A 27,731-nucleotide genomic window follows, 5' to 3' on the forward strand; every position below is an offset into this window, starting at 1 on the left:
ATGTTGGAATATTCAAGTCTGGAAGTAACAAGTGCACCAATGAGTGTTTCAGTATTAATTTTCTATCGTACTAAGTGTCCCATTGTTGTCATTTCCTCCACAGATGAACCAGATATTTCCCAGGAGTCGAAGTGCACTCAGCAGTCAGAAGGGGTCACCTGCTTTTGTGTGTCCAATTCCAATCCACCTGGAGTCCTCATCTGGCACCTGCCTCATGCCAACATTAGTGATAACCAAACACACGGACATTTTGTGTCACGTTCGGTCAGAGATGGGCATCAGGTGATTGGCTCCCTGATCCTGACGGGACCCCACAATGAGGAGGAAGTGACGGCATCCTGCTCGGTTCGAAACCCACATGGGGAAGCCATGTTCAAGGTGTATCTGTGGGCCAAAGGTGAGAGAATGGTTCGGGATCGATCTCCGCTCAGCTGGCTTGATCCTTAAACTCGAGAATTCCCTCCCTCACTCCACCTCTCTCTCCAGCACCTTTAAAATATGCTTTACAACTAGCCTCTTTGACCAAGCTTTTAATCATGTCAATGCCTTGGTCAAATTCAATGGTGATATCTGGATATATGGGGAGGTGGTGGAGTAGTTGCATTGTCATTAAACTAGTGATCCAGGCACTAAGGGGACTGGGGTTCAAATTCCACCACTCCAGATAGTAAAATTTGAATTCAATAAATATCTGGAAATAAAGTGTCGAGATAATCTGAAACCATTGTGGTGTTGTAAAGTGCCCTTTAGGGAAGGAAATCTGCCTCCTTACCTGGTTTGTCCTATTGTGACTCCAGATATTGATTCTTAAGTTCTGGCCCAGCCAGTGATGTCCACAACCGATGAATGGATTTTTAAAAAAGCATTTCTTTACACAAAGGCAAATGGAAATCTGGTAATCTCTCCTATCCCAAAACAGCTATTGCATTGAAAACGAGTATTTTCAAAGAAGGCTTTAATCCCCTGTGCTTTCAGGGGTTAACAAGTAATTGGATCACATTTTCAAGATATTAATGAGAACAGATAGGGGTTGATTGAGAGAAAGTATTTCTTCAGGGAGGCTTGGACGAAAGAGCAGAAACTAAAAATGTGAGGCAGATTTTTCAGGAGCGAAATCAGGAAAAACTTTGACACTCAAAGGGTGGGAGAAATCTGGAACTTCTTTATCCAAACTGAAATCAGTATTCGATCAAATAGTTAATTTTAAATCTGAGATTGCCAGATTTTTTTTTGAAACAAAAGACAGTAAGGGAAATTTGGCCATTGGTGATTCTTGGAATCCCTACAGTGCAGGAGTCAATTCAACCCATTGAGTCTGCACCAACTTTCCGAAAGAGCACGCTATCTAGATCCACTCGCCCGCCCTATCTCCACATATTGATCATGATCATAATTGTAATGAGATTGGTTGATACATCCCTAGAGATTCCATACATTTGGTTATTATTGCCCCTTCAGCAAAGCAAACTTGCCATCTTTTCCCGATCTGGGATGTATTCGTGACTCCAGTCTCAAATAGCAACGTGGTTATTTTTTAACTCCCCTACAAACTGGTCTCGAAGTGTTTCAGGAGGAAGGTCACCCTTCACATTCACAAGGAGAAACTGGGGTTGGACAATAAATGTAGGCATTGCCCGTGAATGAGTGGATGTATTGTTTCTCGTGATACATTGTCGCATCATTCTAAAAATGCAGTGCAGTAATTAAAGGTTGTTTTTACAGGTAGAAACTCTAATAAATGGACAGTGGGATTGCTCACAGTTGGGATCATACTGAGTGTATTTGTGGTTGGAATCTTAATCTTCTTGAATGTGAGGAAGTAAGTATGAATATTTAACTTGATATGTTTTGAAATATTTACTTCAACATTCGTTCCTCAAGTCTGTGATTCTATTCTTTGAGTTTACAGCCATACAACTCTCCTGTAAGCAGTTTATTTGTCCCTCATGATCTGGAGTGCATCTTTCATTGTCCTGTATTCAAACAAATACTAATAAGCTGTTATGATCTGAAGGCGTTGCCTGAAAGAGCGATAGAAGCAAATTCATTCGGAACTTTCAAAGGGGAATTGGATAAATATTTGAAAGGGAAAAAATTGTCGGGTTATGGGGGAAAAAACAGGACTGGAGAGGAAGAAATGCTGCAATATTATGGTGAGATAATACATGGATTTATGTACTGTACTAGAAACAATGCACCAATAACTTGTGGGGAATTGGGAAACACATTGTGGATTCATAAAGACTCAGCACCTAAGAACAATTATACAGTTATAAACCTTGAAGACATCAGAGTTGTGCATGTGAGCTTTGCTCAATGCAAAAGTGAAACCAAGACTGGACTACACAACAAATTTCCTTTCCATAAGACCATAAGACCATAAGACATAGGAGCGGAAGTAAGGCCATTCGGCCCATCGAGTCCACTTCACCATTCAATCATGGCTGATTTCTACTCCATTTACCCGCGCTCTCTCCATAGCCCTTAATTCCTCAAGAAATCAAGAATTTATCAACTTCTGTCTTAAAGACACTCAACGTCCCGGCCTCCACCGCCCTCTGTGGCAATGAATTCCACAGATCCACCACTCTCTGGCTGAAGAAATTTCTCCTCATCTCTGTTCTAAAGTGACTCCCTTTTATTCTAAGGCTGTGCCCCCAGGTCCTAGTCTCCCCTGCTAATGGAAACAACTTCCCTATGTCCACCCTATCTAAGCCATTCATTATCTTGTAAGTTTCTATTAGATCTCCCCTCAACCTCCTAAAGTCCAATGAATATAATCCCAGGATCCTCAGACGTTCACCGTATGTTAGGCCTACCATTCCTGGGATCATCCGTGTGAATCTCCGCTGGACCCGCTCCAGTGCCAGTATGTCCTTCCTGAGGTGTGGGGCCCAAAATTGCTCACAGTATTCTAAATGGGGCCTAACTAATGCTTTATAAAGCTTCAGAAGTACATCCCTGCTTTTATATTCCGAGCCTCTTGAGATGAATGACAACATTGCATTTGCTTTCTTAATTACGGACTCAACCTGCAAGTTTACCTTTCGAGAATCCTGGACTAGGACTCCCAAGTCCCTTTGCACTTCAGCATTATGAATTTTGTCACCGTTTAGAAAATAGTCCATGCCTCTATTCTTTTTTCCAAAGTGCAAGACCTCGCACTTGCCCACGTTGAATTTCATCAGCCATTTCTTGGACCACTCTCCTAAACTGTCTAAATCTTTCTGCAGCCTCCCCAACTCCTCCATACTACCTGTCCCTCCACCTATCTTTGTATCATCGGCAAACTTAGCCAGAATGCCCCCAGTCCCATCATCTAGATCGTTAATATATAAAGAGAACAGTTGTGGCCCCAACACTGAACCCTGCGGGACACCACTCGTCACCGGTTGCCATTCCGAAAAAGAACCTTTTATCCCAACTCTCTGCCTTCTGCCTGACAGCCAATCGTCAATCCATGTTAGTACCTTGCCTCGAATACCATGGGCCCTTATTTTACTCAACAGTCTCCCGTGAAGCACCTTATCAAAGGCCTTTTGGAAGTCAAGATAGATAACATCCATTGGCTCTCCTTGGTCGAACCTATTTGTTATCTCTTCAAAGAACTCTAACAGGTTTGTCAGGCACGAGCTCCCCTGACTAAATCCATGCTGACTTGTCCTAATCCAACCCTGCACTTCCAAGAATTTAGAAATCTCATCCTTAACAATGGATTCTAGAATCTTGCCAACAACCGAGGTTAGGCTAATTGGCCTATAATTTTCCATCTTTTTCCTTTTTCCCTTCTTGATCAGGGGGGTTACAACAGCGATTTTCCAATCCTCTGGGACTTTCCCTGACTCCAGTGACTTTTGAAAGATCATAACTAACGCCTCCACTATTTCTTCAGCTACCTCCTTCAGAACTCTAGGATGTAGTCCATCTGGGCCCGGAGATTTATCAATTTTTAGACCTCTTAGTTTCTCGAGCACTTTCTCCTTTGTGATGGCTACCATATTCAACTCTGCCCCCTGACTCTCCGGAATTGTTGGAATATTACTCATGTCTTCTACTGTGAAGATTGGCGCAAAGTACTTATTTAGTTCCTCAGCTATTTCCTTGTCTCCCATCACTAGATTACCAGCGTCGTTTTGGAGCGGCCCAATGTCAACCTTTGCCTCCCGTTTGTTTTTAATGTATTTAAATAAACTTTTACTATCATTCCTAATGTTACTGGCTAGCCTACCTTCATAATTGATCCTCTCATTCCTTATTTCTCTCTTTGTTATCCTCTGTTTGTTTTTGTAGCCTTCCCAATCGTCTGACTTCCCACTACTCTTTGCCACATTATAGGCTTTCTCTTTTGCTTTGATGCATTCCCTAACTTCCTTTGTCAGCCATGGCTGCCTAATTCCCCCCTCTGATAACCTTTCTTTTCTTTGGGATGAACCTCTGCACTGTGTCCTCAATTACTCCCAGAAACTCCTGCCATTGCTGATCTACTGTCTTTCCCACTAGGCTCTGCTCCCAGTCGATTTTCGTCAGTTCCTCCCTCATGCCCCTGTAGTTACCTTTATTTAACTGGAACACCTTTACATCTGATTCTACCTTCTTTCTTTCAAATTGGAGATTGAATTCTACCATATTATGATCACTGCCTCCTAAGTGCTCCCTTACTTTAAGATCTTTAATCAAGTCTGGCTCATTACATAACACTAAGTCCAGAATGGCCTGTTCCCTCGTGGGCTCCATCACAAGCTGTTCGAAAAAGCCCTCCTGTAAACATTCAATGAATTCCATTTCCTTGGGTCCACTGGCCGCATTATTTACCCAGTCCACCTGCATATTGAAGTCCCCCATGATCACTGTGACCTTGTCTTTCTGACATGCACTTTCTATTTTGTGGTGCATTTTGTGCCCCCGATCCTGACCACTGTTACGAGGCCTGTACATAACTCCCATTATGGTTTTTTTGCCTTTGTGGTTCCTCAACTCTACCCACACAGACTCCACATCATCTGACACTATGTCGTTTAGTGCTATTGATTTAATTTAATTCCTAATTAACAAGGCAACCCCGCCCCCTCTGCCCACCTCTGTCTTTTCGATAGGTTGTGAATCCCTGGATGTTTAAATGCCAGTCCTGAACACCCTGCAACCACGTCTCTGTGATGCCTACCACATCATACCTGCCAGTCACAATCTGGGACACAAGCTCATCTACCTTGTTCCGTACACTGCGCGCATTTAAATATAGCACCTTTAATTCTCTATTGACCGTCCCTTTTTGTTTTCTTAGTGTGGTGGACCTTGGTTTACTGAGCCTTTCCATACACTGTGTCATATTTTGTGGGATGGGGACAATCGTAACCACTCTTGAGTTCTGTCTGTTCGTGCTTTTTTGCATTCCTAAGCAGCTGCGCTTCCCACTGATTACTTCACCTCTTGGTTCCCTGACTTTCCCTTCCCCCCCAATCTCTAGTTTAAAGTCCGATTGACCACCCTATTTACTCTTTTCGCCAGAACATTGGTCCCAGCTCGGTTCAGGTGGAGACCATCCCAACGGTATAGGTCCCCCCTGTCCCAAAACTGATGCCAGTGTCCCATGAAAAGGAACCCCTCTTTCCCACACCACTCTTTCAGCTACGTATTAACTTCCCTTATTCTTGCCTCCCTATGCCAATTTGCACATGGCTCGGGCAGTAATCCGGAGATTATGACCCTTGAGGACCTGTTTTTTAATTTGAATCCTAGCTCTTTATAATCTCTAAACAGGTCTTCTTTCCTAGACTTGCCTATGTTGTTGGTACCGACATGGACCACAACAACTGGATCCTCCCCCTCCCTCTCCAGTATTCTTTCAAGCCGGTCAGAGATGTCCCGCACCCTAGCACCAGGCAGGCAACATACCATGCGGGACTCTCTATCCTGCTCACAAAGGATACTATCTATCCCCCTGATAATAGAATCCCCTACAACTACAACTTGCCTATTTACTCCCTCCCCTTGAATGGCTTGCTGAACCATGGTGCCTTGGTCAGCTGACTCATCCTTCCTGCAGCCCTGTTCGCCATCCACACAGGGAGCAAGTGCCTCATACCAGTTGGACAGTGTCAAGGGCTGAGGCTCCTGAGTTCCTGACTGCTGGTTCCCTTTACCTGCCTGACTTGCAGTCGCACCCTGCTGTCCCTGGCCACTGGCAGGATTTTAACTACTTACTCTGACAGGTGTGACTGCCTCCTGAAACACAGTGTCCAGGTAAGTCTCCCCCTCCCGGATGTGCCTCAGTGTTTGAAGCTCAGACTCCAGCTCATCAACTCTGAGCCGGAGCTCTTCGAGCAGCCAACACTTACTGCAGATGTGGTCGCTGCAGCTCGCAATGGGATCTGCCAGCTTCCACATCAAGCAGCTCCATCACATCACCTGACCAGCCAGCACTAATTAATTAATTAGTTTAATTTAAGTTTACGAGTTTAGCTGTGTTTTCTTTTAATTTGGGGCAGATTTGCTATCAACCAATCAGATCACAGCTTCCCTCTGACATCACTTTTGGAAAAATAAACTGGAAACAGGAAGTAACGTTAGGTTTTTATACTCACAGAGACTGCTCCTCCTCCTCCAAACGGCTCCCGAAATTAGGCCCGAAGAAAGAGAGAGAACAAAACAGTCGGGAAAAAGCACCTTCTCCCACTCTTTACCGAATTATCTCACTGCACCAAATTCTCACTCTGTCTGTGTCTCACTCACTCAGGCTGTGTCTCCTTGACCTGCGCAATGCTTACTAAGTGCGCTTTCTGTCTGTCTTTTATACAGACTTTAGGATGACTCACACTAAAACTTCAAAGAGAAGAATACAATGTGTACCTTTGTGCCCCTTAACAGGCCTCAGCTGACTGCCAGATAACTGCCTCTCAGCAATTAGGGTGGGGGCAGCTTCAGCCAATCAGACACTAATCTACACTGCACTTTTAACTGAAAAACAGCAAAATTAGATTAACCACTTACCTTTCTTGGTTACCTCACTGCACCAAATTACCAAATTCTCACTCTGTCTGTGTCTCATTCACTCAGGCTGTGTCTCCTTGACCTTTCGCATGATGTCATGTTGATATCCCTTAAAGATGTATTCCAACAGCAACCTTTCTTTTTCAGGATACTTCTCCTTCCTTAAGAACTATAATTATTTACAATACATATTTATGTTTAGATATGATTACATAAGTACATAAACAGATGAATTTGAGTCTCTAAAGCAGAGAGGAAATCAACTGGTACACGCAGATCTTGTAATGGTCACCTTGTCTGGAGGCTTCTTTCATTTCTCACAGTGATCTGTGAGGTTGTCTAGCTTGAATATTGTTCCTAGTTGCATTTGGGATCTTGTTCTCAATGCAGTAAGACTATAAGGTGATTCAGGAGCTGGAATGGATCTGATTTGTCCGCAGTTATACCTCACCCTTGCGCCTCTGTGTGTAATTACGTCACTGGACCTTGGTTCTGAATGAATCCTTGTCACCTCGGCTGGTTTCCACGTACCTTCTGTTGGATCCTGGATCTGAAATTGTTGTCCCAATTGTAAACCTGGCAATTATGTACCTGAATTATCTTTGTGCACGTTGGTCATCTTCTATTGCAGTTATAAAAGTTGTGCTCTAGTTCTCAGCGAATATAATGGGTAAGAATAGGTATATCAATAATCACTGGTCTGCCAAACTTGAGCTCTGTCAGTGATGGAATAGTCGCAATTAAAGGTATCACTCTCAGATGTAACATGACAACATATAGATTTTGTCTGACTACTTTTGAGAATTAGGGATTTCACCAAGTGAATCATTCAATAGCCAGGCCTTGGATAATGAGAAGTAGTGTGATCTATAATCCACTTCCAATCATACCAATAAATTGCGACTGTTACCTGAAATGATATCACGAGACACACCAAATTATCTGAAAGTAGCACTTGGAGATTGTGCAACAGTTCTGTTTGATGTGTTGTGCAAATGTTGAACATTGAGGTATTTGGTAAAGTAGTCGACGTTGATGATGGAGTCAGTGTCACGAACATGAAAGAGATCAGATGCAATTTTGGACCAAGGATGGGTAGGAACTTTATGTCGAATCAATGAGTCTTGTCATACGCTCTTGACATGCCTCACACATCTTGACAATGATCTCAATGTCATTCTTCATACCTGGCCAATCAAATCATTCTCTTGTGAGTCGTCTCATTTGATCTATGCCCATGCCCGAGTGATGGAGTTGTTGAAGAATATCAGGTCACAAAGATTCTGGCATGTTGACCTGCCTGCCGTTAAAATGATTCCTTGGGAGATGCTGAGCTCACGTCAATAAGGCTAAAATTGTCTCACGTGCTTGTGCACATGCTGAATTGATTCAGATCATCTTTCAATGATGGTTTGCTAGTTTCTGTCATGTAGAATCTTTTGCTGTTTTTTTCTGTAACTGCTGGCAATTGCAACGTGAAAAATGCACCACATGAATTTGAAGAACAAGGTCGATGTCAATGAAATAAACTTATAGGCCTATGGATATATCCTCTGTTTTCACTGGGTTAGACAATCAGCTCTGTGTATCTGATGTGATCATCAAGTTACCTGGCTTGTACCTAATCTCACAGTCGCAACCTGTATCTTCATCCAGAGACTTTGCAATGGTGATGTATTAGTGAATTGTTTTCATCAAATTATCAAGTGGTTTGTGGTCTGTCGCTACCACAAATCATTTGCCAAATAGATAGGTATGATTTGAAACAATAAAGCTCGATGTTGGAGAAGTTGGATGGCGTTACAGACAGATTTTGAAGCAATTGCTATCAGTTTGCCCTTTCTTAGTATCCATGTTTCCAAACATTTCAGTTAGACATCTGTCTCCAGGATAATTCCTTCTGATAATGACTGTTTCAACTTTGAAGAGCTATTGGTTTTTGTGCAATTGGAAAGGCACATCACCTCTCAACAATTCTCCTAGTGACGATGTTTTTTGAGCAAAATTGGGATGTATAGAGACAAGAAATTAAAAAGACCCAGCCACCTTTGAAGATCATCCTTATCTTGAGGGATTGGCATGGCTTTAATATCCTTGATTTTACTTGGATTGGCAATGTGCCAATACTGGAATAAATAGAACTAAAGAAATTGATCTGCTGAAGGTTGATGTCACATTTCAGAGGCTTCCGAACATGTGCTGTAAAATGGGATGAAAATGAGTGGCCAGTTGTGTTTTTCTCTATTTGGCTGGAGGAGACAGGATGGGCTTAAAGGCCTCTTTCTGCGATGTAACTTCTCTATGGTTCTATGGATTGTTTTTAATGTGGGGGTCACATAAAACTGATAGACCTGCAATTGTCAGGCCTTTAGTTTCCATGTGTGACACCCAGGAAGATTGATTGTTTTTGCACTCCAGGATGATGGAACCCGGATGGAATTAGTGAACTGTTGTACGCTGAATGTTACACCGCAGCAAGTTTCACAGCAGCTTTCACCATGGCCTTCCATTTCTGTGGATACCTGTGTGGTAGTATGTATTGGGGGTCATGTGGGACTGGAAGCCCTAATGTCATTGGCTGACAGATCCCGGGTCCTGGTTGGCCGTTGACCTCATACTCGGCCCTGAAGGTGAAGTATAAGAAGCCGGTGCCTTCCCCCGCAGGCCAGTTTACTATCGGGCTGCTGGGGAACAGACACGCTTAATAAAGCCTCATCGACTTCACTCTATTCGTCTCACGGAGTCTTTGTGCGCCACAACCTGTATTTTAGAATTTGCAGGGAGAGGATGTTAGCACTTGCCCGCTGTCAATCTTGGCCAATCATGAGTAAGAACCAACTTCGTGAGGACAGAATCTTGGCAAACACTTTGAACAGTTTGACGGCATTATATTTTCCATGAAATTGATGATGTGAAATGTGTTCATTGTCTTCCCGTGCACACATCATCATTATTTTCTGTTTTGTCAGTTACCTGATGCATACGTTTCTGATGGTCTAGCAGACGGTCGTTCTTATTGCCTGTCGGTACCCATCATGAACAATCTGCTTGGAATCAGTGTATGGCCCTTTGTAGCTGCATCAGCATTTTCTCCAGTGCACTGCCATTGTCAAAAGCCCTTTCTGCATCATTCCTTGCAGAGTTGATGAAAAGTTGGAAATTCCTTGGTGCATACAGGAAACCACACCTATCACATGCCTTACTGGGTTTGGGTGCTCTAGTGAGTGTGTCATGAATTGGGATTTTGCTTCGGACCTGCAAGCGAGGATCGCTTCTGTTATGACACACCGGGCTTGTGTCAATTCAAGCCCCATTGGCCTTGGAGTCCCAATTTAAGCGAATTAACCAATAATTTATGTGTTTTCATGACATCTGTGAACCTTGACTGCTCCAATGGCTTACAGGCACCAGATTTGTAAGTAAAACATTTAAAAAAACTTTATTTATAACAAGAGGAGATGAACAGGTCATGGAAACAATAGAATAATGGTCTACTAATCTAACTATTCCCCAAACCCCGTCCCACCCGCCACCCAGACACACACAATAGATACTGTCGGGAAGGAAAGGTTCAAAAATAACAGGGATTAAAAGGACCGAGATGAATCTTTGCTGCTGAGTTGGTAGTTCTTGTAGTCGGTGATCTTGAAATCATCAGTTGGTTTGGATCTTTTTGAATGTGCCTTCAATTAAACCTCGTGGGCTGCAGGACTCCTCTGGAGTCACCGTCACTTGTACAGGCCTCCACCAGAATGACTCAGTCTCACTGAGATAGAGTCCTCCAGCTCAGAGTTTACAGAAAGTTCACCGTCCACTCTGCCTTTCAGCTGCTTGTCTGGTCTTTGCGCAGGGTGTTCGGCTGCGGTATAGAGAGAGGGAAAAAGGCCTGGACTGAAGGACCCTTTTTGGATTCTCAGGAGAGATTATCAGCCTTGGCGTTTCCCAACCTATCTCACAAAGGTTAGAACCTGCACAGGCCCGGCTGAATAGAGAATGCTTGCAGCATTTAAATCAAGAATTAAAACCTTGACAGGCCTGGCTGGATTGTGAATCCTATCAGCATTTAATCGGGAGTTAAACCTTCACAGGATTGATAGTGTCCAGAGCAGCTCACTCCAGCCGAGATATCAGAGAGAGAAGTTCCAGCCTTATTAGGAGAGATAGTGAAGGAGATATTAGGAGAGACAAGTTAGCGAGGAAGGACCTAAAGAGAGAGATAAGAAGAGCCAGGAGGGGGCATGAGAAGTCTTTGGAAGGTAAGATCAAGGATAACCCTAAAGCTTTCTATAGATATGTCAGGAATAAAAGAATGACTAGGGTAAGAGTAGGGCCAGTCAAGGACAGTAGTGGGAAGTTGTGCTTGGAGTCCGAGGAGATAGGAGAGGTGCTAAATGAATATTTCTCGTCAGTATTCACACAGGAAAAAGACAATGTTGACGAGGAGAATACTGAGATTCAGGCTACTAGACTAGAAGGGCTTGAGGTTCATAAGGAGGAGGTGTTAACAATTCTGGAAAGGGTGAAAATAGATAAGTCCCCTGGGCCGGATGGGATTTATCCTCGGATTCTCTGGGCAGCTAGGGAGGAGATTGCTGAGCCTTTGGCTTTGATCTTTAAGTCATCTTTGTCAACAGGAATAGTGCCAGAAGACTGGAGGATGAAAAAATAGCAAATGTTGTCCCCTTGTTCAAGAAGGGGAGTAGAGACACCCCGGTAACTATAGACCAGTGAGCCTTACTTCTGTTGTGGGCAAAATCTTGGAAAGGTTCATAAGAGATAGGGTGTATAATCATCTGGAAAGGAATAATTTGATTAGACATAGCCAACACGGTTTCGTGAAGGGTAGGTCGTGCCTCACAAACCTTATTGAGTTCTTTGAGAAGGTGACCAAACAGGTGGATGAGGGTAAAGCAGTTGATGTGGTATATATGGATTTCAGTAAAGCATTTGATAAGGTTCCCCACGGTAGGATACTGCAGAAAATACGGAGGCATGGGATTCAGGGAGATTTAGCAGTTTGGATCAGAAATTGGCTAGCTGGAAGAAGACAAAGGGTGGTGGTTGATGAGAAGTGTTCAGACTGGAGTCCAGTTACTAGTGGTGTACCACAAGGATCTATTTTGGGTCCACTGCTGTTTGTCATTTCTTTAAATGACCTGGAGGAGGACGTAGAAGGATGGGTGAGTAAATTTGCAGATAACACTAAAGTCGGTGGAGTTGTGGACAGTGCGGAAGGATGTTACAAGTTACAGAGGGACACAGATAAGCTGCAGCGCTGGGCTGAGAGGTGGCAAATGGAGTTTAATGCAGAAAAGTGTGAGGTGATTCATTTTGGGAGGAATAACAGGAAGACAGAGTACTGGGCTAATGGTAAGATTCTTGGCAGTGTGGATGAGCAGAGAGATCTCGGTGTCCATGTACATAGATACCTGAAAGTTGCCACTCAGGTTGAGAGGGTTGTTAAGAAGACGTACGGTGTGTTAGCTTTTATTGGTAGAGGGATTGAGATTCGGAGCCATGAAGTCATGCTGCAGCTGTACAAAACTCTGGTGCGGCCGCATTTGGAGTATTGCGTGCAGTTCTGGTCACCGCATTATCGGAAGGATGTGGAAGCATTGGAAAGGGTGCAGAGGAGATTTACCAGAATGTTGCCTGGTATGGAGGGAAGATCATGGGCGAAATTCTTCCCCAACGGCGCAATGTCCGCCGACTGGCGCCAAAAACGGCGCCAGTCAGCCTAGCCCCCCAACATTGAGGGGCTAGGACGGCGCCAGAGGGATTTCCGCCCCGCCAGCTGGTGGAAATGGCGTTTGTTGCCCCGCTAGCTGGCGCGGAAATGCAGCGCATGCGCGGGAGCTTCAGCGGCCGCCGACAGTTTCCCGCGCATGCGCAGTGGGGAGAGTCTCTTCCGCCTCCGCCATGGTGGAGGCCGTGGTGGAGGCGGAAGGGAAAGAGTGCCCCCATGGCACAGGCTCGCCCGTGGATCGGTGGGCCCCGATCGCAGGCCAGGCCACCGTGGGGGCACCCCATGGGGTCAGATCGCCCCGCGCCCCCCCCCAGGACCCCGGAGCCCGCCCATGCCGCCTGGTCCCGCCGGTAAATACCAGCTTTGATTTACGCCGGCGAGACAGGCAATTTCTGGGCGGGACTTCGGCCCATCCGGGCCGGAGAATTGAGCGGGGGGTCCCGCCAACCGGCGCGGCACGATTCCCACCCCCGGCCAATCTCCGGTACCGGAGACTTCGGCGGGGACGGGGGCGGGATTCACGGTGGCCAGCGGCCATTCTCCGACCCAGCGGGGGGTCGGCGAATGGCCGTTGGCCGCCGTGAATCCCGCCTCTGCCGGTTGCCAAAGTCTCCGAATGGAGAAAAGTCGGCGGGGCGTTAATGGAGCCTCAGACGTCGGAGAATAGCACGGGTGTGCGCAAGGCAGCCGATTTTGGGCCTGCCGATATTCACCCGTCCGGATGAGCCTAAGTCCCGTCGACGTGATGACCGGTCACGTCGACGTAAATCAAACCTCCTTTTAATCGGGGTCAACCTGTGCTCCAGATCGCCCCGCGCCCCCCCCCCAGGACCCCGGAGCCCGCCCATGCCGCCTGGTCCCGCCGGTAAATACCAGCTTTGATTTACGCCGGCGAGACAGGCAATTTCTGGGCGGGACTTCGGCCCATCCGGGCCGGAGAATTGAGCGGGGCGGAAATCCCTCTGGCGCCGTCCTAGCCCCTCAATGTTGGGGGGCTAGGCTGACTGGCGCCGTTTTTGGCGCCAGTCGGCGGACATTGCGCCGTTGGGGAAGAATTTCGCCCATGATCTTCCCTCCATACCAGGCAACATTCTGGTAAATCTCCTCTGCACCCTTTCCAATGCTTCCACATCCTTCCGATAATGCGGTGACCAGAACTGCACGCAATACTCCAAATGCAGCCGCACCAGAGTTTTGTACAGCTGCAGCATGACTTCATGGCTCCGAATCTCAATCCCTCTACCAATAAAAGCTAACACACCGTACGTCTTCTTAACAACCCTCTCAACCTGAGTGGCAACTTTCAGGTATCTATGTACATGGACACCGAGATCTCTCTGCTCATCCACACTGCCAAGAATCTTACCATTAGCCGGGGAGGGGGATGGGGGGCACGTGCTGGGGAGGAGGATGGGGGGTCCGTGCCGGGGAGGGGGATGGGGGGTCAGTGCCGGGGAGGGGGATGGGGGGGGGTCCGTGCCGGGGAGGGGGATGGGGGGCCTGTGCCGGGGAGGAGGATGGGGGGTCCGTGCTGGGGAGGGGGTCGGGGGGCCCGTACCGGGGAGGGGGATGCGGGGTCCGTGCCGGGGAGGAGGATGGGGGGTCCGTGCTGGGGAGGGGAATGGGGGGGTCCGTGCCGGGGAGGAGGATGGGGGGTCCGTGCCGGGCAGGAGGATGGGGGGCCCGTGCCGGGGAGGGGGATGGGGGGTCCGTGCCGGGAGAGGGATGGGGGGGTCGGTGCCAGGGAGGGGGATGGGGGGCACGTGCCGGGGAGGAGGATGGGGGGTCCGTGCCGGGGAGGGGGATGGGGGGTCAGTGCCGGGGAGGGGGATGGGGGGGGGTCCGTGCCTGGGAGGGGGATGGGGGGCCCATGCCGGGGAGGAGGATGGGGGGTCCGTGCCGGGGAGGGGGACGGGGGGTCCGTGCTGGGGAGAGGAATGGGGGGGTCCATGCCGGGGAGGAGGATGGGGGTTCCGTGCCGGGGAGGGGGGGCCCGTGCCAGGGAGGGGGATGGGGGGGGGGGCTCCGTGCCGGGGAGGGGGATGGGGGGGGTCCGTGCCGGGGATGGGGGGCCCGTGCCGGGGAGGGGGATGTGAGGCCAAGTGAGTTGGTCCAACTGGCCAGGTGCCAGCCTCCAACAGTTGGACCCATGCGGTCCATGCCACCTGGCTGGGGGGAGGAGGGGATATAGGCAATGATGACATGTCGTCGTTCCCACCCCTCCCCCCCCAACCAGGCCGTCATGTTTTCCGATCATCCAGCGATGTTGGCCGCCGTGGCGGCAGCCGCTAATGTCTATGTTGCCCTGTATGAGGAGGAGCGTGCCAGAGAGGCGGCACAGGCTGCCGCAGAGAGGCAGGCGGCAGCCGCCCAGGCTGGAGGGACACCTGACCGACAGCACGAGGAGGGGGAGGAGGACGTCGCGGTCCCACGGCAACGGAGGCACCCGAGGGCGCCCTGTGTGTACCGGCCCCCGCTGTCATACCAGGTCCTCACAGACATGGAATGCAGGAGGTGACTCCGGATGAGGCGGGAAACCGTGGCACACATCTGCCACCTGCTGGCACACCTGTCACCGCGTGGCACTGGCGGGGGACACCCTCTCCCCGTGTCCGTCAAGGTTACGGTGGCCCTGAACGTTTATGCAACGGGGTCATTCAAGGCACCGAGTGGGGACCTGTCCCGCATTTCGCAGACATCGGTGCATCGGTGCATCCGGGCAGTGACAGATGCCCTATATGCCATGGCGCACCGCTACATCCGCTTCCCTGTGGACCGGGCCAGCCAAGATGCCCGGGCCGTGGGCTTCTCTGCCGTGGCCGGGTTCCCCATGGTCCAGGGCGCGATTGATGGGATGCATGTCGCCGTGCGGCCACCTGCAGATAACAGGGCCGTGTTCAGCAATAGGAAGGGGACCTATTCGATGAAAATACAGGTGGTCTGCGACCACCGCATGATGATCCTGCACGTCTGCGCCCGTTACCCGGGCAGTGTACACGACTCATACGTGTTGTCGCGGTAATCCATCCCCGGCACGTACGAGGGACGCCATCCACGGCTGAGGGGCTGGTTGCTGGGCGACAGGGGCTACCCATTGCGATCGTGGCTGATGACGCCTATACGGAGGCCACGCAATGAGGCGGAGAACCGCTACAATGATGCCCATGTAGCGACAGGGGGAGTGATAGGTGCTTTGGCGTGCTGAAGATGCGTTACAGGTGCCTGGACCTCTCTGGGGGCGCCCTCCAGTATCAGTCAGATAGGGTTGGCCGCATCATTGTGGTGTGCTGCGTCCTGCACAACATAGCCCAACAGAGGGGCGATGTGCCGCAGGCAGAGGAGGGCAGAGTGGAGGAGCAGCAGGAAGAGGCGCAGACCTCCCCAGATGAGGGGGATGGGGGCAATGGTTAGGGCAGATGGGCTAGACACAGGAGGGTGGCTGTCCACCGTTACCGGCTGGCCCAGCGGGCACGGGACAGACTGATAGCCGCCCGCTTCACTGACTAGATGGGCGTGGGAATCGGGTAGTATGGCCACAGACCGCACACCATGGCAACAGCTGACCACCCACGCCCCCCACCCATCCACCCACCCAGCACCCTCACCCCCCTCCCCAACCCCACCCACCCCACCCGCATGCACACCACCCCCCCCCATTGCCGATCCACCTGCGGCACAATGGCCGGGCTCACACAGTTGCGGGTGAACGCGTGTCTATTGCAGGCCATGGAGGATGATGACAACCCGCCCTGCGATGGGCTCCTGGCTCCACATCGTTGGACTATGTCTGACCCATGGCCACAGTACCACCATCCACCCGGACCATCCCTGCATGCGGCTGTGACACTGCAGTGCATGGTCACGTCCTCTGCCCGGGGGGATGTTGATGGCGGCCCAGGGGGAAGGGGGCAGACTCACCTGGGGCTGAGGTAAGACCACCCCTCACACACACACTTGCGCTCAACGTACATGACACCCCCGCACGCTTTGGACAGAGCACAAAGGCAGCTTCTGTCGGTGTAACATTGACTTTAGTAACCAAAGGAGTTCATGCAATTGCCCTAGTCCCTAAAACTCATCTGTGCCCTGCACCTGTGCCAACTTACTCAGTGTCTAATTGTTTGGCCTTACGGGCCCTTTGACTACGTCTACGTGGTTCCCCAGACGGTACAGCAGAACTGGAGGTGGACTCCTGTGATTCCTGCCCTCTGACACGGGATCCCTTTGGCGGCCGTTTCCTGGGGCGTCCTGGCCTAGATGGGCCAGGCTGCGGCCCGGGTGACTGGGATGGCGAGCTGCCAGCCTGTCCTGCCCGTTGCCCACCTGATGCACCTGGGACGGAAGGGGGGGAAGTCCGAGGTGTCGCGATGTTCCGGGACCTCCCCTACAGGGGGACCCGGGACGGACCACACCACCTCCTCCTCCCTCGGGGTGCTCGATGGCCCCCAAGCCTCTACATGGGTGGGGGATGCGAACGGACTGGCCATCCGACGCCCCCCCCCCCCGACATCTGGCGCTGCCAGTCCTGGAGGCCCGTGCTGGTATCGACAGGGGTCTGCAGGTTTGCAGCCATGGAGCCCAGGGGATTGGCAAACCCTGTCTGTGACTGTGCGACGCCGGCTCGCACATGGCCACTGGCGCCGATGCCCTCAGCGATGGCCTGCTGAGACTGGGCCATGGACTGCTGAGACTGGGCTATGGCCTGCTGAGACTGGGCTATGGCCTGCAGAGACTGGGCTATGGCCTGCTGAGACTGGGCTATGGCCTGCTGAGACTGGGCCATGGCCTGCAGAGACTGGGCCATGGCGTTGAGCGCCTGTGGTAGTATGCATTAGGGGTCATGTGGGACTGTGAAACCGTGATGTCATTGGCTGACAGATCCCGGGTCCTGGTTGGCTGTTGACCTCTAGCTCCGCCCTGAAGGCGGAGTATAAGAACCAGGAGTTCTCCCCCGCAGGCCAGTCTGCTACTGAACTGCGGGAAACAAGTCACGCTTAATAAAGCCTCATCGACTTCATCTCTATTCGTCTCTCGTGAGTCTTTGTGCGCTCCAGCGCCTCTGCCATCTGGCGCTGGCACTGGCTCATGGCCTCCTGTGAGAGGGCAGCCATGTCCTGGGCCACAGACTCCGCTGGCACGGAAAGCCCCAGGCCTCACAAACTGTTCCCCATGTCTGACACCGTCGCACCCATTGCCTCCACCGCGGACGCCACCCGTGCGGTGTCGGCCTGGGTGGCACGTATGACCGGCACCACTCCCAGCTCCTGGACGCGGGTGGACTCCTCCACCTGCGACTGCAGCCGCCGCATGCCGGCCGTCACCCTCTTCGCTCGTCTCCGGGTCGGTGGTTGCATCGGATATATGTGTGGGTGTGGTAACTCCAGGAACCTGGGATCCATCTGGGCGGCAGATGTTCGCTTGGGCTGGGCTGCCCTCCGACCGCCCGGCCCCTCTGCTGCTCCTACCTCCACCTGCTGTACCGGGATGGCTGTGTTGTGCGCACCAGTGAGTGTACCAGACGCCTCATCACTAAAGTGCCCAACCATGGTGAGTGTTTCTGCGATGGTGGAGGGTGTTGGTGACAGCAGTGGCGTTGTGTCGTGCTCTTCGTCCCACCCATCCATGGCACTTTGGGGTGGGGGTTCGTCTCCACCCATCCACTCTGAGTCACTGTCCGGTATTTCGTCTTCCTGGGTAGGGGTGTCCCGGGTAGGGGTGTCCCGGGTAGGGGTGTCCTGGGTAGGGGTGTCCTGGGTAGGGGTGTCCTGGCTCGGCTGTGACTGGGGCCTGTGGCTGCCCCTCTCGTCGCTGGATGGCACAAGCCTGCGTCGTTGCACCCGCACGTGACGGGGGCGTCGTCTCCCTGTTGCTCCAGGTCTCTCCGTCTCCCGTGGTGTGCGAGGGGCATCCTGCGGGCGTCGCATGCCGGAGGGTCCGGGTCTCTCCTTCTCCCATGGTGTGCGAGGGGCATCCTGCGGGTGTCGCATGCCGGAGGGTCCGGGTCTCTCCGTCTCCCGTGGTGTGCGAGGGGCATCCTGTGGGCGTCGAATGCCGGAGGGTCCGGGTCTCTCCGTCTCCCGTGGTGTGCGAGGGGCATCCTGCGGGCTTCGCATGCCGGAGGGTCCGGGTCTCTCCGTCTCCCGTGGTTTGCGAGGGGCATCCTGCGGGCGTCGCATTCCGGAGAGTCCGGGTCTCTCCGTCTCCCATGGCCTCCGAGGGGCATTCAGCGGGCGGTCTGCATCTGCGGGGATGGGTGCCTTGACGTTTGTTCCTGCGATACACAATGAAGCATGCATGGTTAGGCACGCAGGCAGTGATCAGGTGATATGGGGGAGGGGATATAGGCGAGGGGGGATATGGGGACGGGCTGTCGGTGGCTCACTTGCTAGTACGCCCCCGACCTCTGCATCAGCAACCTCCCGGTCCTCAGGTCCGCCAGCCAGTTCCAGGGCCCTTTCCTCGTGTTCGGTCAGTGGCGTCTCATCAGCGGGGCCTCCTCCAGTCCTCACATGCTCCCTGGTGTTGTGTGCGCGTTCCTCCTGTGGCGGTCGGGGGGGGGGGGGGGGGGTGGTGGGGGGTGGGGGTGGTGGCAGGGGTAAAAGGCAACAGTGTTAGACAGGTATATGAATGCACGCCATCGGTTGCGCGTGTATTGCAGAGGTTAAGGTTAGGGCTGGATTCACTTGGGGATATGGGGGATATGAGGGAGGGGGGATATGGGGGATATGGGGGAGGGAGGATATGGGGGATATGGGGGAGGGTGGATATGTGGAGGGGGGATATGGGGAGGGGGATATGGGGGATATGGGGAGGGGGTATATGGGGGAGGGGGTATAAGGGGAGGGGGGATATGGGAGAGGGGGGTATGGGGGATATGGGGGAGGGGGGATATGGGGAGGGGGATATGGGGGAGGGGGGATATGGGGGATATGGGGAGGGGGTATATGGGGTATATGGGGGAGGGGGGATATGGGGGATATGGGGAGGGGGGATATGGGGGAGGGGTATATGGTGAGGGGGGATATGGGGAGGGGGGATATGGGGGATATGGGGAGGGGGATATGGGGGATATGGGGAGGGGGATATGGGGGAGGGGGATATGGGGAGGGGGATATGGGGAGGGGGAATATGGGGAGGGGGATATGGGGGAGGGGGATATGGGGGAGGGGGGATATGGGGGGTATGGGGGAGGGGGATATGGGGAAGGGGGGATATGGGGGAGGGGGAATATGGGGAGGGGGATATGGGGGAGGGGGATATGGGGGAGGGGGGGATATGGGGATATGGGGAGGGGGGATATGGGGGGGGATATGGGGGAGGGTGGATATGGGGAGGTGGGATATGGGGGATATGGATATCGGACATTTGGACAATAAGAGAATAGTGTAGATGGGCTTTAGAGTGGTTTCACAGGTCGGCGCAACATCGAGGGCCGAAGGGCCTGTACTGCGCTGTAATGTTCTATGTTCTATTTAACAGGTACCGGAATTGCAGAAGAGGGGTTGGCTGCTAGCCAAGCCCAATAAAATAACATCATGTGCTATGCCACAAAGCACACTGGATCAAGGGGTGTGTCTGGGTCAGTTCAAATAGCAGCTTGCAGCAGGGGTTGCAGTTCAAAACCAAACTTCTGTAGGTTTAAAAACAGCCAGCAGGACAAGCCTTAAAAAGGGAACCAGGATCATGAAAGGATTTTAAAGAGGTTCCTTACACTTAGAATCATAGAATCATAGAATTTACAGTGTCGGAGAAGGCCAATCGGCCCATCGAGTCTGCACCGGCCCTTGAAAAGAGCACCAAACTTAAGCCCACACCTTATATCCACCCTTGAGTAGCTGTTTGATGCTATACTTTTGGGATTGTCTTTCAGATCTTTCTGAAACACTACTATGGGAGTGGATGTGAATCTGCCTCAAAGTTCTGTCTGTTTTAGAAAAATCACAGGATCACCCTGTTATGTGTTCCTGCTGACAAAGTGGACTCTGGATTCTGCCAGCTGTTTTCAAAATGACATGAATTCTGTGACAATATAATAATAATCTTTATTGTCACAAGCAGGCTTACATTTACACTGCAATGAAGTTACTGTGAAAAGCCCCTAGTCGCCACATTCCGGCACCTGTTCAGATACACAGAGGGAGAATTTAGAATATCCAATTCACCGAACAAGCACGTCTTTTGGGACTTGTGGGAGGAAACCGGAGCACCTGGAGGAAACCCACGCAGACACAGGGAGAACATGCAAACTTCACGCAGACAATGACCCAAGCCGGGAATCGAACCTGGGACCGTGGAGCTGTGAAGCAACACTGCTACCCAAATATACATATTGTATAGTAAATGAAGGGTTAACAATTTAATGTGTATGCTTCCAGCCACTAAATGGTGATCAAGAGCACACACCTGGATCACATGATACCTTGATTCTGGGAATAGGTGATTAGGCGGGGTAGAGAGTAGTTGTGTTTTCAGAAGCTCTGTAGATAGAATAATAGTCTTCATGTATCTTGTCATATTCATATCTTAGTAAGTTGGTTCGAACCTAGTTTAGTTGTAGTGTTACTAAATAAGCTTTGTTTGAAACATAGCTTGATGTTCTTTGAGCTTTGACAAAGAGTCATCAGACTCGAAACGTTCGCTCTTTTTTCTCCCTACAGATGCTGCCAGACTTGCTGAGATTTTCCAGCATTTTCTCTTTCGTTTCAGATTCCAGCATCCGCAGTAATTTGCTTTTATATAGTTTGAAGTTCTTTGTAAGACACTCAACTTCAAGTCATCATCATCCACAAAGCAAAGAACATCACAAACTCGAGTTGATGAACACAGAAGTTTAGCCAGATACTGAATCAGTTTTCCAATGGAAATCTATTAACTCCTCTTTGGAACTCCTGACGTGTTCAGCCTATGTAGTACTTCGCTCCCAATTGCGAGGTCCATTGTAAGGCTAGCTTGTCGGGCGCAGACACACATGAATCAAGAAACCATAGCTCTGTTCACTGTTAAGACATTTTAAATTTGGATAGTAGGTCGGCTGTTTCCCAATTTAAACTCTGGATTTTAGTTGACATTTTGACAATACCTCCTTTTAACCTTCCTTCTTTTATAGTAACTGGGAGAGTATTGCTGAAGCTGCTTTCACATGTTTTCCGAAGCTGTGTCCATGAAGACTAATTGTGGTACTTACGACTTTGCTTCTCAATTCAAACTATTGTTCAGGAACTCTTGAAGCCGACCATTATAATCGTAACCTTATGACTGTCTTTTTCTTTGACTCAGAGAATGATAGAATTTACAGTGTAGAAGGAGGCCATTAGGCCCATCGAGACTGCACCATGCCCTTGGAAAGAGAACCCCAACCAAGCTCACACCTCCACCCTATCCCCGTAATCCAACTGAACCGTTTGGACACCAAGGGGCAATATAGCATCCAAAGATGCTACGGGGAGGAAACTGGAGCACCCAAAAGAAACCCACGCAGACACGGGGAGAACGTGCAGACCCTGCAAAGACAGTGACCCAAGCCGGGAATCAAACCTGGGTCCCTGGTGCTGAGAGGCAGCAGTGCTAACCACTGTGCTAACATGCCACTCTCCTTTGCTCGTTATCGATCTGGCTCACACACTCGTCACTCGCCTTTACTGACTGCGTTAATCTGGTGCCGGGTCTCTGGACCTACAGTCCACTCATGGAACTGGGCAGGCTCAACAGGAGGGATTCATCTACTGACCAGCTCTTTATTTGAGCACATGACCGGTGCTGTGTCTCTGAAACTTTCCTGCGCAGGCACCATGCTGCGTTTGCAACACTCTCCGACACCGTGAACTCGTTGAGGACCGAGTAAAGCCTTCTCATGCCATGTAGGATAATCTAAGGCTGATCATCATGATGTACCTATTCTTAAGCTTGTTGCAACCTGTCTTATGAGCACCAATTATCATGTTGCATTTATCTAATGATATAATACGCCTTATTTACTGTACAAGCACAAGGCACCAATCTCTTTTAGGGGATTTTGTAAGCATGTTATGAATTAATTTATTAAGACTAGGCACATGAGGGAAGTTATAGATCAGGATAAAGGTGAAGACATCTGGGGCGCGATTCTCCGACCCCCCCCCCACCGGGTAGGAGAATCGCCGGGGGCCGGCGTGAATCCGGCCCCCACCGTGTCGCGAATTCTCCGCCACCGGAGATTCGGCGGGGGTGGGAATCGCGCCGCGCCGGTCGGCGGGAATCCCCCAGCGATTCTCTGGTCCGCGATGGGCTGAAGTCCCGCCGCTGTCAACCCACGACGGCCAGCGTGGATTGAACCACCTTTGGGATGGCGGGACACGGCGGCGCGGGCAGGCTCCGGGGTCTTGGGGGTGGGCGCGGGGCGATCTGGCCCCGGGGGTGCCCCCATGGTGGCCTGGCCCGCAATCGGGGCCCACCAATCCGCGGGCGGGCCTTTGCCGTGGGGGCACTCTTTTCCTTCCGCCTTCGCCATGGTCTCCATGGTCAGCGGCCGCTGACGCTCCCACGCATGCGCCGCCTGGCAAAGTCATTTCTGCGCCAGCTGGCGAGGCACCAAAGGCCTTTCCCGCCAGCTGGCGGAGCGGAAATCAGTCCGGCACAGGCCTAGCCCCTCAAGGTGAGGGCTCGGCCCCTCAAGATGCAGAGACTTCCACACCTTTGGGGTGGCGCGATGCAGGACTGATTCGAGCCGTTTTTGGAGCCGATATCGGAGAATCCCGCCCCAGATCTGTGGGTGTGTGCTCTGCTAAAAGTGAACCTCAGACTGGATCACATGTCACACTTCCCTTCTCGTGATGTCAAGTTGATATCGCTTAAAGACAAATCAAAAAAAAGAAGTTTTTTGTAAGTTTGTGTAATGTTACTGGGTTCTGTGTCTGTGCCGCACTGACTCTCTGATATATAATAACCACAGTGCGATATTGTATTATTGCAGGAGAAAGACATTGAATAAGGAAAGAGGTTCAGAAACCAAAGATCTTTCATTGAGTACCAGACCAGTCCATGTGAAGCACCAGGTACAGAAACTTTTTACATTCACTACAAAGCTTCTGTCTCAATATGTAGATAATACGTATCCCAGATCCCCAGTGGGAGACCCACAGATTCCTACCTGTGCTGTCATCAATGATTAGCATGTCTCTCTCTCCCTTTCTTTCCCTCTCTGACTCTCTATCACTCTCTCTCTCTGAGTCAGAGGGCTCACAGTCTCATCCGCATTCAAGTGAGTGTTCTAAATTGGCTTCCAGCAGAGTCACATTCACGGTGAATGAGTGCAAACTCCACCCAGCCACCCAAGGCCGGAATTGAACTCAGAATTGAACCTGGGTCCCTGGCGCTCTAAGGCAGCAGTGCTCACGCCTATGCTACCATGCCGCCCTGTCAGAGGATCAGTACTGAGGAAGTGCTACACTGTCGGAGGGTCAGTACTCAGGGTGCACTGCACTGTTGGAGGGTCAGTACTGAGGGAGTGCTGCACTGTCGGAGGGTTAGTGCTAAGGCAGTGCTGCACTATCCAAGGGTCAGGACTGAGGGAGTGCTGCTACACTATCGGAGTGTCAGAACTGAGGGAGTGCTGTACTCTCAATGAGTCAGTACTAAGGGAATGCTGCATTGTCGGATGGTTAGTACCGAGGAAGTGCTGCACTTGACGGAGGTCAGCACTGAGGGAGTGCTGCACTGGCTGAGGATTAGTACTGAGGGAGTGCTGCACTGGTAGCATTGTGGATAGCACAATTGCTTCATAGCTCCAGGGTCCCAGGTTCGATTCCGGCTTGGGTCACTGTCTGTGCGGAGTCTGCACGTTCTCCCCATGTCTGCGTGGGTTTCCTCAGGGTGCTCTGGTTTCCTCGCACAGTCCAAAGATGTGCGGGTTAGGTGGATTGGCCATGCTAAATTGCCCCTTAGTGTCCAAAATTGCCCTTAGTGTTAGGTGGGGTTACTGGGTTATGGGGATAGGGTGGAGGTGTTGACCTTGGGTAGGGTGCTCTTTCCAAGAGCCAGTACAGACTCGATGGGCCGAATGGCCTCCTTCCGCACTGTAAATTCTATGATAATCTATGTCAGATGGTCAGTACTGAGGATGTGCTGCACTGGCCAAGGATCAGTACTGAGGGAGTGCTGCACAGTCAGAGGGTCAGTACTGAGGGAGCGGGGCATTGTCAGACTGTCAGCACTGAGGGAGCAGATACATTAACACCGTTCAAAAGTCATCTTGACAAATATATGGATAGGATGGGTATAGAGGGATACGGTACATGGAAGTGCTGAGGGTTTTGGCTAAGGGTGGTATCATGTCTGGTACAGGCTTGGAGGGCTAAAGGACCTGCTCCTGTGCTGTATTGTTCTTTTTACATTGTCGGAGGGTCAGTACTGAGGGAGTGTTACACTGTTGGAGTGCCAGTACAGAGGGATGCTGCACTGTCAGATGGTTAGTACTGAGGGATGCTGCACTGTCGAAGGAGGATTGGCACTGATGGAGTAAGTACTGCACTGTCAAAAGGTCAGTGCTGAAGGAGCGCTACACTGTTGGAGTGTCAGTACTGAGGGGGTGCTACGCAGTCGGAGGGTCAGTACTGAGGGAACTCTGACTCTCAGAGGATCAGTACTGAGCGAGTGCTGCACTGTCGGAGGATTACTACTGAGGGAGCGCACTGTTGGAGTGTCAATACTGATGGAATGCTGCACTGTCAGTGTCAGCACTGAGGGAGTGCTGCAATATCAGAAGGTCAGTACTGAAGGAGTGCTGCACTGTCCAAGGGTCAAAACTGAGAGAGCGTTGAACTGTCTGAGGGTCAGTTCTGAGGGAGCTGCACACTCTCAGAGGGTCAGTACTGAGAGAGTGCTGTACTGTCCGATGGTCAGTACTGAGGGAGTGCTGCACTGTCGGAGGGTCAGCACTGAGGGAGTGCTGCATTATTGGAGCATCAGTACTGAGGGAGTGCTGCACTGTCAGAGGGTCAGTACTGAGGGAGTGCTGCACTGTCAGAGTGTCAGTACTGAGGGAGTGCTGCACTGCCAGAGGGTCAGTTCCGAGGGAATGTAGCACTATCGGATAATCAGCACTGAGGGAGCGCAGCACTATCAGAGGGTCAGCACTGAGGAGCGCATCAGTAATGAGGGAGTGCTGCGCTGTCAAGTGTCAATACTGTGGGAGTGGCTGCGCCGTTGGGGGGTCAGTACTGAGGGAATGTTGCACCGTCGGATGATAGGACAGATGGGATGCTGCACTGTTGGAGAGTTAGTCTTGAGAGAGTGCTGCATTGTCGCAGGGTCAGTATTGAAGGAATGCTGCATTGTCAAAGGGTCATTTGAGATGGAATGCTACACTGTCAGGGACTAGCATTGCACTGTCATCGGCTCCAGTTTACAGTTGTGATGGTAAATGAAGGCTCCATTTGCCCTATCAGGTTATCATAAAAAGTCAAATGTCCAACAATTTCAAAGTAGATCACAGGGGAATTCCTCCTGGTGTCCTTGGGCCAACATCCCTCAACCAACATCACTAAAACACATGGCCTGGGTCATTATTGCATTGTTGTTTGTGGGATCTTGCTGTGCTCCTTGGCTGCAACATTTCCAACACCACAGCAGTGACTCAAGTCACAAAATATCCTTCATTGGCTCTGAATGCAATTTGGAAGTTCTGTGATTGCAAACAGCATTGAGATTGGAATGTAAGACCGACTCCGGTGAAAGAGAGCAAAAGAGATCAAGACAGAGAGAGCATCAGACAGAGACACGGGGGGGGGGGGGGGGGGGGGGGGGTAGTGACAGAGAAGATAGAGGGCAAGAGACAATGAGAGACAGAGAGAGAAAGCGACAAAGAGAGCATTACACGTTGGGAGTGAGAGAGGATGAGCGAGAAATAGAGAGTAAGAGACAGAGCAAGAGAGGCAGACTGAGAGACAGAGAGCAAGAGAGAGAGATTAGAGAGACATTGAGAGAGACAGAGAGAGAGAGACAGAAAGAGAAAGAGAATTGATTGAACCACAACCGTCACTTCCGAGGCTATGCAATAATTTAACCCTATCATTGCCAGTGAATGATGTGAGAATGTCTTGTTTCCATTTCTCTCTAGGGTAAACAGGATATGCTGATTATTGACCCCCGGAACACAAACAGAGGCACAACTGGAGATGTGAAGACACCAGCTCTCCGTGATCTCTCTGAAGGTCCAATAGGAGGTGATGCTGAATGTGGGAATGCCGACAATCCTGACGACCTTCTCTATGCGAACATCAACTTCTCGAAGCTGCCCCATGGTGACTGAAATTTTCACAGGGGAGAGACGACGGAATACACACAGATCAGATTCCAGCAGAACTGAGTGTGAAACAGGGAGACGGGCTGTGGGCAGCCAGTTTGGTCAAATAGTAATAAAGAAAAATATGATGTTGCTCAACTTTTTTTTATCAGTTCTGAGCGGGCTCTCTAAATGCTGCAGTTTTTCCCAGGCTGTCAAAGATTGCAAGGTGCTTATGAATTGCGCATAATTTTACAACTATTAATACAAGCGATTAAAATGCTCAGACGGTTATGCACAGTTTTAAAATGCCATACTCTACTAAACAATTCCAATCTCCAAAGGATCATTACCTGTTATGACATGCTCATTTCATTATGTAAATTCCTGTGTCTTCATTTGTGATGGAAGATTCCCATGTAAACATGTCACCCTGTAATTATGTATTTTCCATAATATGAATTCCAGTATTGTGCTTCACCTGTGGTCGAATAAAGGATTATCGAGATCAGCACTGTGCTCAATTCTCCAAGTGTGGTCGAATAAAGGATTAGCGAGATCAGCACTGTGCTCAATGCTCCAAGTGTGGTCGAATAAAGGATTATCGAGATCAGCACTGTGCTCAATGCTCCAAGTGTGGTCGAATAAAGGATTATCGAGATCAGCACTGTGCTCAATGCTCCAAGTGTGGTCGAATAAAGGATTATCGAGATCAGCACTGTGCTCAATGCTCCAAGTGTG

At 50.5% G+C, this 27,731-nt stretch overlaps 1 protein-coding gene across 1 annotated transcript in view; it reads left to right on the plus strand.

The window, feature by feature from the left end:
• LOC140386530 (sialic acid-binding Ig-like lectin 12) overlaps positions 1 to 27,509 on the plus strand; it is an 84,126-nt gene extending 56,617 nt beyond the window's left edge. The window contains exons 9-12 of the mRNA XM_072468938.1: positions 104 to 397; positions 1,723 to 1,819; positions 23,682 to 23,763; positions 26,826 to 27,509. Of these exons, the coding sequence (XP_072325039.1) occupies positions 104 to 397; positions 1,723 to 1,819; positions 23,682 to 23,763; positions 26,826 to 27,017 (665 nt within the window). The 3' untranslated portion in view covers positions 27,018 to 27,509. The remainder of the gene's footprint in view (positions 1 to 103; positions 398 to 1,722; positions 1,820 to 23,681; positions 23,764 to 26,825) is intronic.
• The last annotated feature ends 222 nt before the right edge of the window (positions 27,510 to 27,731 follow it).

The sequence above is a fragment of the Scyliorhinus torazame genome, chromosome 12 (genome assembly GCF_047496885.1).
Source record: "Scyliorhinus torazame isolate Kashiwa2021f chromosome 12, sScyTor2.1, whole genome shotgun sequence".
Classification (NCBI taxonomy): domain Eukaryota; kingdom Metazoa; phylum Chordata; class Chondrichthyes; order Carcharhiniformes; family Scyliorhinidae; genus Scyliorhinus; species Scyliorhinus torazame.